General features: G+C 38.6%; 1 protein-coding gene across 1 annotated transcript; it reads right to left on the reverse strand.

Annotated features, from left to right (window-relative positions):
• Positions 1-1,258: 1,258 nt before the first annotated feature.
• On the reverse strand, positions 1,259-4,944 carry LOC131884112 (uncharacterized). Its single transcript, XM_059231774.1, has 5 exons — positions 4,500-4,944; positions 2,925-4,274; positions 2,717-2,844; positions 1,967-2,606; positions 1,259-1,899 (listed from the first exon to the last, which is right to left on the reverse strand). Exons 4-5 carry the CDS (start codon positions 2,576-2,578, stop codon positions 1,309-1,311), a joined length of 1,203 nt encoding a protein of 400 aa, XP_059087757.1. The 5' UTR covers positions 2,579-2,606; positions 2,717-2,844; positions 2,925-4,274; positions 4,500-4,944; the 3' UTR covers positions 1,259-1,308.
• Positions 4,945-11,445: the final 6,501 nt, after the last annotated feature.

An 11,445-nucleotide genomic window follows, 5' to 3' on the forward strand; every position in this document is an offset into this window, starting at 1 on the left:
TCGTGGGCTCTTAATTGCATCTTTCTGCATCCTGAACCTTTATTTGCATCATTTGCATCTTTGGTACGTTTTTTACATTGATATGCATTTTAGGCTTCTTTTGACTGATTTTGTTTGGGCCCAAAATTTGTATTTTCACTATTTTAATAAGACATTGGCGCCCCTGACCCATGTCTGCACTTGACAATTCAGGGTCCCGCCTGCCATCTCATTCCTAGGACAACGATTGAACAACAAACTGGAAAATGTTGAATGAGCATATTTCATCAAACAAAATCCCACAAACAGCAACCCAATGAGGACTTTCAATGAATGGCATCGGCTGGAGTCGTTTTCTTATATTAACAAGNAAGGGGTGAATGGTTCTATGTCAACTTGATTCATGCAGTAGGCTTGAAGCTTTTTTATATGAACTCCGTCTGTTCCTAGGGAACTGTGTGATTGTCACCGTTCATATTTCCCACTCTCATTCTTGTCATTACGTCACAAATGTTAGCTGTTGTTCTTCACCTGGAAAAGTAAATAAAAAGGGGATTCTCATCGGCCACTTCAAGACACTATGGTCCTTAAAAAATGAACTCTGAGATGACAGCTGTCACGGATAACAGCTGTCAAACTGTCCTGAAGGCTCGACTGTTAGGGACTGATCGAGTTAATGTTAGATTAGAGGTAGACCAATTCCTATTTCTTGTTCCAGTTTGTTATGGTTTCGATCCATGATTGTTAACCACAACAAACGGATAATCCTGAATGCTCTTAGAATAGAATATGATAATATAACATTATATTCAAGAATTAAGTATGAATTGTCCATAAGGGCGGTCGGTCTTAATGACTGGTGTAGAATTTGCATGCCTTGTGTAGCATTAGGTTTCGGGATTGAGGAATCAGAACCATTTTTCTTTTGTACTGTGAGGAATCACACCTACGATGTACTTGACCCGATACTTAAAGTAATTGACGCAAGGGCACCAGCAGGAGTGGAGCCTGCGGCTTAATTTGACGTGGCCTTCTGTAGCTCCATTATCTTATTTTGCCGAATTTTAAATTGCTCTTTTTCTCCACTGACGAGTGCATAATCCTTCGTTTTTTAAACACTTCGTCTGGTTAAAAGTCCCTTTTTCAACTCCTTTCGTGCGCTTCGTTTCAATTGATTAATACTTGCTGAGCAACAAAAATTAACGCCATTTCACAATCATTTCGCAAAAGCCTCTATACGAAACAGAATTAAATTCGCATTTTTTTTTAGATTTTTGTATTCATAAGTATTCAAAAATGGCAAACAAAACAAATGGAAAGAGCAATATTCTAAGGGGAATGATTTGAGCAAAACCAAGGGCTGTCCTTTTCCTCCTCCAGTTTTTCATGTTTAACTCCAACGCACTCACAATGGAACCATTTATCACAAATATCACATTGTACATAACCGGATAAATTTCGGGCAATTACACTCACGTCCTTGCACAATGCACAATTCCATATCAATCTTGCGGTTTCGTATTTTTTCAAAAATATCTTTTGGTCAATGCCCGTTGTCTTGCCTAAATTGTAAATGACATCTTTCATACGATGTGTTACTAGGAACATCCAACATGGGTCATCAATCTGAACAGCTGAACATTCAATAATCATATCTTGAATCGGGGAGTTTCTTAAAGAGGCTGTACCTCCACTTCCTCTGTTGCCATTAACAAGCTTTCGAGCAGGGAAAATGGAAGATGTTCGCTCCCGCTTTCGTTTTCTGTCCAACAGCGGGAAAATATTGCTCTTTCTGTCATGGTTGGATCTTTCGATTTTTTCAATCAAGGGCAGAGCGTCTTCAAAGCTCTCGGCGGACTCCAAGCTTCGCTTCCATTCAGAAACTATTTCCAACGCCTTTCCATACCGCCTGCTCTGATCCTAAAAATAACACGAGTTTTTAAGAACATGAACATAAGATATATCTAAGGGGCAATATTCTTCTTACCAAGTTCTTTGAATTCAATTTGCTTTCCACTTCCAAGGACGTTGTCTCGGTCGGCACGACCAAGTTCACTTCTGAGGTCGTTACCTTGGTGAGAATGTCAGAGTTTGCTTCTGAGGACGTGTTTACACCATGGATGACCGGAAGGATGACCGGAAGTCCAAGTATGTTTTTTACCTCTGTAGCTTTGTCAGGTATGGCGTCAGACGTCTCGGACATGTGAAGCCCAACCCACTTAGCCACCACATGGCAATGTGGACAAACATTCCGCAAGGAATATTGCATACAAGAGCACACAAAGGAATGACCACAAGCTTTGGGGTTCGCACACCTCGAACAACGTACAAGGCAGTTTTTTTGGACACATCCCATCTCATTGGGTTTCACTTCATATTCTACATTACTTCGCACACTTAGAACCACGAATCCTACTTCATTGTTGGTTACAATAAAGTTTTCATCTTCAGGATGCAAAGCTTCAAAGTTTTTCTGCATCCGTGAAGGCTTGTGAGCACCTTTAATCCCTAGTTTGATATATTCATGCTTGCGACGATAAAAGCCATCAATTCTTGTTAAGTCGAAGCACGTTTCATCCATCCTCTTCTTTCTGCTCATCCCGTAGTCTTTGATTGTACGATGGTAGCTGCAAAAGCACGAATAACTCTCATCAACAATTATAATCAAGTACAAAAACCATGATGAAAATGGCACAAATTAAAATGGTGATAAAAACGAGATAAAATTAGGTAGTACCGTTCGATTATCAAATTGTGGGCGATAGAGCCATTGGAAAAACACCTTGCCCATTCCTCTGGATTTGATATTTTGCCAGTGGGTCCATAATTGTCAATGAAATACCCCCATCCATTCGATTTGTTTGCCTAAAACGACAGGACATGGTTGAAATATTTTTTACACAATCTTGTTTTATTGAAAGCGCAAAAAGCAAACATAAACTTACCTAATCATGTTGGAGCTTATAAAATTGAATCCAAAAATCTTGAACAAGTGGAACTGTTCTCAAACTACAAAGTATTTGATATAGTTCAGTATCATTTGGCAAGAGCTTTCGCTTCCACGCGTTAAGAACGTGCCAGGAACATTTGATGTTCCTTTCAGAGCTCCCCGGGAATACCTCCATCCATGCATTGAAGAATCCTGGAGCCAAATCAGTGATCAAGACCTTGACGTTCGGAACGGCATCTGGAGCTAGACGTTGGAGTAATGCAAAAGCCGGCTTAATTGAATTTTTGCACTCAGATTCCGCCACAATTTGCATCACAGGGGTTCCCTCGCCCCTAGAATCTACAACAATAAATGAGAAATAGATCTTAAAGTAAAAAGGTCTCTAGAAAACCTTCACAAGAATAACCCACACCCCAAGATTGAAGGAACATATTACCGGCCACAAGAATTGATATCAAGACGTAATTGGAACGGTTTGTTCCATGGGTCCCATCGATGAACAAAGTACCAGGATGACTTCGAAATTGTTTGAGCATGTCATCGGAAGCATATATAACAAATGCTCGATCAGACCCAAATAATTGTTTGGGGGCAATTTCGTCCGGAATGCTGCTGAAGTGAAGTCCTTCGAAGGAAAAAGCTCTAAAATCCGATCTCTCCATTAAAGCACAAATGTTTTCTACATCTGATTTGCTTTTGTCAACGCCATGGTTAACGTAAATACGGTCAAGATTTGTCAAGTCTTGCAAGGTGACAAGCTTAAAATCAACATTCTCATACGATTCTTCCCCACAAAAATCTTCGAGTATCGTCTTTTTGGGAACTCCTGTTCGCAACAACGATATAATTATATCTTTTGTTGTTTGCGAAATTCGATAGTACTTAGAGTTTAATTCGTGGCAATGGGTGGTGCAACCCCTAATGCGAAATTTGAAGTTTTGATTTTGACAAATATCTCCTTCCGTAGTGCTTGGACAGGAACATAACTTTTGACAGTCGATTACTAGTTGAGCCTTGCATGGGTAAAAAGGGATCTTTGTCTTCTTCCTTGTGGCCTTATCCTTTTCTTCTTCTCAGAGAGAGGGAGCACTTTGCTTTGAAGCTAAACTGTGACGACACTTATAAATCGTGTAGTTGTCTCTTGTTGCACCAATAGAGAACATCTTATCTAATTCTTTGGACTGTATCCAAGTTTTAGCGCTGGCCATACTCGAGAAGTATTCCAGAATATAAATGTGTTCATGGATGGGGTCTTTACATAGACTGTGGCTGGTAGGACATTTGAGATGCCTTCTCAATGCATATACAGTCCTGAACAAGATCTTGCATTGGAAACAATGAAAGCCTGAAAATAGACCAATTAAATGCAATCCATTATCGTATTTAGGAATTATTTCATCTTCGGAGTGAATTCGTTAATTCATTTCTGAAGTCGGATACAACGCAAAATCACTATGATTGGTTGTGGAGCGAGGCATAGTACATCTACAAGTTAATTAATTTTCAAATATTTTTTCATTTGTAATGATATCTTGAAGAGCGGTTGAAGTATTTCATACAATCTTCTTACCTCCTATAGATGCCATGACTTTCCCGTTTTCCCACGTTTCGAATGAATGAAAGACAGCTGACAAGTTTTCACTCATTTATAAAAAGCTTGACAGCTGTTATCCATGATAGCTGTTATTCATGACAGCTGTCATCTCAGAGTTTATTTTATAACGACCATAAGGCGACAAGTCAAAGATGTTGTCTTGACAACACCTGATTGTTACTGAAGTCTTAGATTATTGTTTAGATACTGATCCATTGGAATCAGAGCATATTATTAGAAAATATGGGTCCATCTTAGCAAATCGCTTGAAATATCTTTGTATGCCATAACACTATAAAGCATCTTTGAAGTTTATTGCATCCTTATTCTTGCATTCTCACATCCTGGGCTTGTTTTATCGCATCTTTTCTTGCATTTTGAGGTTCTTTATATTGAATAATTTTGATAACCTTACTGATTACACACCACACCTGAACCAGCTTATTGCATGAAATTTGGAAAATATAACTTTTCTTGTCAATTGCAATATTGAAAACAAAAAACAGAACACAAAAAAAATCTGATCACTCTGCTTGTTCATTTGGCTGCCACCAAAGCCGAATTTAACTTTGTCCTGAGTGTGAAGGTGCCTCCAAAACCTTCCTTGATAGTCTTTTTGGAAATAAACATAAAGTTTCAAAAATCGAAACTTCTGTTGAGTTATATATCATTTTAACACTCGAACTTATTTGTGTATTTAAAGTCGTTCGCATGTAACTTATTTATGTGGGTTAGAATACCATGAATATTACTATTAGAATTTTTGTGTCTAGCTTAACAAATTGCTTAAGATACCTCAGTATGCCATAACAAAAATAAGCATCTTTGAAGTTTATTTGCATCCTTATTTTGAATCCTGGGCTGTTTTCGCATCTTTATTTGCATATTCAGGTCCTTTTTTATGCATAATTTTAAAGAACCCTTATCATGAGTCATGACTTATCCTTTTAATGTCCCAATAGTCCACCTTAGTGCCCTGTATTAGAATACAGGGTACAACGTCTTCCAACTGAAAGTGACAAAGGAAATTTAAATAAAAAAAAGTGCAATTACATGTACCGTATAGCAAAATTTGAATCTACAAGCACCTTCAATCTTGTTAAGAGCAAGCACATTTTTATCCCTCATTTGCCCTAACCTTTATCTAATTATCCCTTTTAAGGTCCTCTTGACACTGCGAGGTATGAACAATTACAATAAAAAGTTATGATACTACCTGGTCACAGTGGTAAAAATACCCTTTAAAGTTTTGATGGAAATTCCCAAGCACATCTTGGCATTTTTCTCCCTCAGAAAATCATGGGGAACAATTGATTTTTATTGATTTATGAAATTCTAGCTCACATAAAAAACTTACATACCTAAAAACATTATAAAAACTAAAATTTTCAAAAACCTACTCAATGTAAGTTGGGAGCACATTTGGTTAGCTCTTTGAATATGAATTATGATATCATCTGTTTCACCGCTTCTTAGTTATATGGAATTTAGGGCCCAAATTTCATCGTTTTTAGCCCCAAAATGCCCCGGTTATATGTTAATTCAATTTTCCTAAAGAATTAATATCGATTTTCAATATCACAAATACAAAAGAAAAGTTCCATATTCTGTCATGTCTTTCAAGTTCTCAGAAGTCTATCATTGTCCATTCCAATTTTTGTACCATCACCCAAGTTTTTTCGCTCTTTTGGAGGAATGGGTCCGGATCGAACAAGTACATCTTATTTGTATTGTAACAATCCCGATCTGAACAAGCAAATGCCCAAACACCCAGATTCAATTCATCCTATAGTCCGAATACAGAGTTTAAGGAAGATCCAGAGGCTGAAATGTATTGGTTGCCAATTTAGCGACTTTTATACAAGGCCATATGTCCAAACCTTTGATTCGGGGCCAGATCTGCAAGAGAAGCTACAAACCTTAGATTTGTCTGAAATCCATAGAAATAATATGTTAAAAGAGAACAACTTAGCCCGACGCGTTCACATCAACCTATGGCATAAAGCTACTTCTACGAACAGAGGACGTCCGCAAAAACGATTTACGTGATCGGGATCCATGACAGCAACCACCCTGATACTTTGGATATTGTTGTTGAAGATAAAAAGTATTATTGTTCAAATGTGCAAATTCAGCAGATGGTTTTTGTCTCGCATAGACGAATAACGTATACGTTCTTTGAAGGAGAGGCATTTTGTCTCTATCAAGTGATTTTGACCGGATGGCGCATTTAGTCAGATCTGCAACACTCAAAAGAATAACCATTATCCCATTCAAGGTGAACAGATATTAAATCAATTTGGTTAAAAAAGGTGCACGTTCTTACTTGTGTGATTCCGAATAAGGGTTTCGAATATGCCGTCAAACTGCAAGCTTTTGGCTATGACATATTTTGGATATGATATTTCAAAAAGTCCTCTTTTAAAGTCATAAGCACCTTACCCATTTATTATCCTATTTTTTCAATATTCGGACAGGTAGGTCTTTAAGAAGCCCTTAATACATTAAACGCAAATTAGACCTTCTTCAATAATACCTTGTACGCAAGTATGTTTTCGGTGAGGGGGTGGGTGGGTGGGTGCTAGGGTCGGAGGGGTGGGCCCCTTGCCCGGCCAGCAAAGCCAGCCATTCACATCATCAATGTCCAAATTCCGATAGGCAATTTCAAGTCGCGTAATAATTTAGGTTCTTCGTATGTGGATGTAGCTAGCGTCTAAAAGTTTCCTTAAGCAAGGTCGGGGAGGAGTTTCGAACCGGGGACCTCTCTCATACCAGGTAACTGCGCTAACCATTGCACCAAAGTCTCCTCCCTACTTGTGGACTTCATTTCAAATTCAAGAAAGGTCCTGATCCGGTGTTCAAAAAAGCCCTATCAAGTTTCCAAAGAAATTCCCAAACACAAATTTGGCATTTTTCTACCTCAAGAAATCATAGGGAACAACTTTAATTTTATTGTTTTATGGAATTCTAGTCCACATAAAAAACTTACATACCTAAAAAACAAACTAAGATTTTCAAAAAACTACTCAATGTAAATTAGAAGCACACTTAGTTAGCTCTTGAATGTAATTTACGATATCATCTATTTCACCGCTACTTAGTTACATGGGATTTAGTGGTCCAAATTTCATCGTTTTACCCCAAAATGCCCCCGGTTATATGTTAATTCAATTCCCAAAGATATAATATCGATTTTCACCATCGCAAAAATGAACAAGATTATTTTTCCTATTCTTGCCATAATTTTCAAATTAAGTTAAAACCTCTGTACCGGGTGTTCGAGGATTAAGATTTAGACAAATTAGTCACTTTTCACATAAAAGGCATCATAAATTTTCTTAAAAGGTAATTTTGAGAGCTAAAATTCTAACATGTTACATAGATTCAGACTACGTAAAATTTACGTTATTTTTTTGACATTTTTATATTTAAAGCTAAGTTTGAAATATGCATCCTTTTGATTAGCAATGACTTTTGCAAATCTGGTCCGAAAACAGTGACAAAAAGTGCGGATTTTTGGCTGGAGAGAATTTTCCCAATGGTAGATCAATATTGGCGGCCAAGGAACTTTAGTTAAAGGGTGCCTTCTTTGCAAGTTCTTTCTCAACATAGGACCACACAACATAGTCCAGAGTTTTAAGATCTGGAGAATTTGGGGGGCCATAGTTTAGGCCTCCAAAACAGGCATTAACTCATTATCCCAGGTAGGAGATGGTCCTTTTTGGCTGAATGAGCAGGAGCAAAGTCTTGTGCTAAACATAAGGGGCCGGTTTTATGCTACTTTTCTTATTCCAGGGATATCACTGTAGACTTGAAAAACCTCAATTCAGGCATACTGCATTAAGTCTCAAATCCCTCTTGGCAACCAGATTGGAGATCCAAATCCAATGCATCACATTGCTTTGCTTGGAACACTGCCTTGATGCATCTTTTTATTCCAGCCTACCATTCTTGGATATCTAACTGCTGCTGGTGTTCTTGCGTTTCCTAGGAGGGGGATTATGGTCACCTTGCTAATTCAAAAACAGATTTTTGACATTGTAATTGTCCGGCGGCCACTTTAAGTTCAACTTACTTCTTTAGAAGTGATATCCCGCCACACAGCAAAGCTACAATGGATTCTCTTTTGCTTTCATAGATTTCAGCTTTGATTTTTTTTGATATTTTTGTTTACATAAATGAAAAAGAGCGGACAATGACAAGGAAAATGATATAAAATTCACGCAACCTTGAAGATTTCAAGGATTTTTAGGAAAGAAAAAAACTGTGTGTCTAATTCTTATCCTCGACACCCGGTACAACCATATCTTAAAACCCTCAAAAAGCAGATTTTTTGAAAATTCATTTTTAAAAGTGTTCCCAAGGTACATTTAGTTTGAGTGTGTCACTGAAAATTTCACAAATGTCAATGAAAGCCTTAAAAGAAGCTATTTTCAATCAGTTTCAACAAAGTCTTCAAGAAACGACACAAATCTATAACATTGTTGTTGTATGTACCGTCTTCAGAATTCAATTTGAATGCATAACTAAGTGTTACACATGATGATTGCTAAAACACATTTTCAAAGATTACACTTTTAGTGTGTCTTTTAAGTGATATTATTATAGCATTTTTAGCTGTTGTGAGACTATGTACAAGAGGAAAAATAATTCTTGTATTTTGTGATATTGAAAATCGATATTAATTCTTTAGGAAATTGAATTAACATATAACGGGGCATTTTGGGGCTAAAAAACTGATGAAAATTGGGCCACTAAATCACATATAACTAGAAGCGGTTGTGAAACAGGATGATATCATAATTTATATTCAAGAGCTAACCAAATGTGCTTCTAATTTACATTGAGTAGTTTTTGAAAATCTTAGTTTGTTTTCTTAGGTATGTAAGATCTCTCTCTGCAGATCCGGATTCATCCGGGTCGAAAACGAACAGGGTGAGCGACAACACGACCACCACGGGTAATAATTGGCGGGGGTTTTGAAGCGGTCATATTGGCCGGCTTGAGACGGTCGACCGAGACAACATTCTCTTAGCCATTGATGTCAAGCACAAATGTTTTGGGAGAACGCTTGATAACTGGATATGGCCGCTCATAAGGCGGAGCTAAGGGTGAACGAATTCGGTCCACCCTAATCGGGCTGGTCGGGCTCCATCTGCCCCATCTCAAACTTCAGGGCAGTCAAGGAGGTCCGAACCTTGGCCAATTCTGGATCTGCCGCTTGAGCCTGGGCCAGGGATTGGGGTGAGACAGTATCCAGAAGTGCCCCAATCCGAGACAGGGCATCAGCCAAGACATTAAGCTAGCCAGATAAATGGCGAATATCAGTCGAAACTCGGAAAAAATGAATTTGCGTCGGAAGTTCGGTCCGTCTTTTGTTGAGAGCAGTCGCAACTTTTTTGTTGTTCCTGATCCTTTTCAAACGGCCGGTCTGAGTGTGTTGTGTTGTGTAAGTGGTCGCGTGGCTGCTTAAGGTAAGACACTTTTGTTCTTTAGCTTTCATTTCTTCTATCTCTAGTAGTTTAGTCTTATATCTTTTATTTTTTATGCTCATGTCGTATTTCACTTTTTTCGTCTGTTCAATTATATTTTATCCCAATTCTAGGTTATTTCATGTAGTTTTGGCTTAAGGAGTAGTTCATTTTGTTATATTGTAGGGTTTGTTCATTTCATGTACTTGTAAATGTAGTCGATTTTTTTTTGTTGTTTACAATCCGTTTAGTTTCCTTTTTTATTCAATAAAAATTGGGTTCTAGAACCTTCTTTGTTCTATTCCATCTCCTTGATGTTAGCTTGTTCTTGTAGTCGAGTTGGTGTTGTTGGCTGAGGCTAGCTAGCTGGTCAGTCAAGAGTAGGTCATCGTAGTCGACGACTCTTATCTCTTCTTCTCTGTTGGTAGCCCCAACCTAGCGAAATCACCTATTCTCTTCTTCTTGTCTGTCCCCAGGGAGTACGTCCTCCTTGGTTTCCACCTAGCACGTGTGTGTTTACCTGCTCTACAGCTGGTTCTCATTCACACGCGCTGGTTTCTCTCTTTGGCTCTCTTGGCTCTGTCTTCTCTCTTCGTCTTCTTCTTTGTCTTCTTCTTCTTCTCTTTTCATCTTTTATTTTCCGCTCGCTCATTTCTAACGTTTTTCTCTTGAAACTGAAGGAAGCCTCCAGAATATTTTTCCATATTTTGTTCAGGTCTAAGTATTTTCAATTAGGATCCCTTAAATAGTCTTGCTTTCAATAACCATGGAGCTTTGTTGAAGGGACTTTCTGAAGGGGCTAGGAATTGTCTTGAGCTGGTTTTGGATGGGAAAACTCCGTCCTCAATCAATAAGCCTTTCATTATGGAAGCTTTAATAGCTTGGGTTGGTCACACCCAGCCACTACTTGACTGGGGATGAACCAGTCAAGTGTAGGCAAAAGGGACACAGGCACTGACACTCTTGATTTGATTCAAACGCCCCTGTAGTCAAAAGGTCATAGAGGTCAAAGAGAGCATAGTAGAGAATGCTCTCGAAATTTGCGATGTCCATAAACGACAGAAATGCAAAAAGGCAGGCAAAGGTGTAAAGGCTCACCCAGAATGGTGTCCCAAACTTAGAGAGTTTGGCCTTCTCAAATTCAATGAGAAGGGCTGTTCCAAGCAGGGTGTAGCTTTTTCCACCCATTTATGTGCATGAGATTCTTTGAGGCACAAGGTATGCCTCAATTTCAAATGCACAAAGGCCCATCTCAGTGGCACTAGGAGGAAGAGACAGCAGTTGTCTCAACCTCATTGTCAAGTCTCTCAACAGACTTACCACCACCCTTTCCTCTCTCCTTCCCTATTTCCCTCCCCTTGTTCCCCTCCCTTTCCTACAACCTCACCCTCAATTCCTTTAACCTCTTTCTGCCCAAACTTGGTAGCCCTAAGCCCCCTCTGGTCGCCATG

This window comes from Tigriopus californicus, chromosome 7, assembly GCF_007210705.1.
Source record: "Tigriopus californicus strain San Diego chromosome 7, Tcal_SD_v2.1, whole genome shotgun sequence".
NCBI classification, from domain to species: Eukaryota; Metazoa; Arthropoda; class Copepoda; order Harpacticoida; family Harpacticidae; genus Tigriopus; species Tigriopus californicus.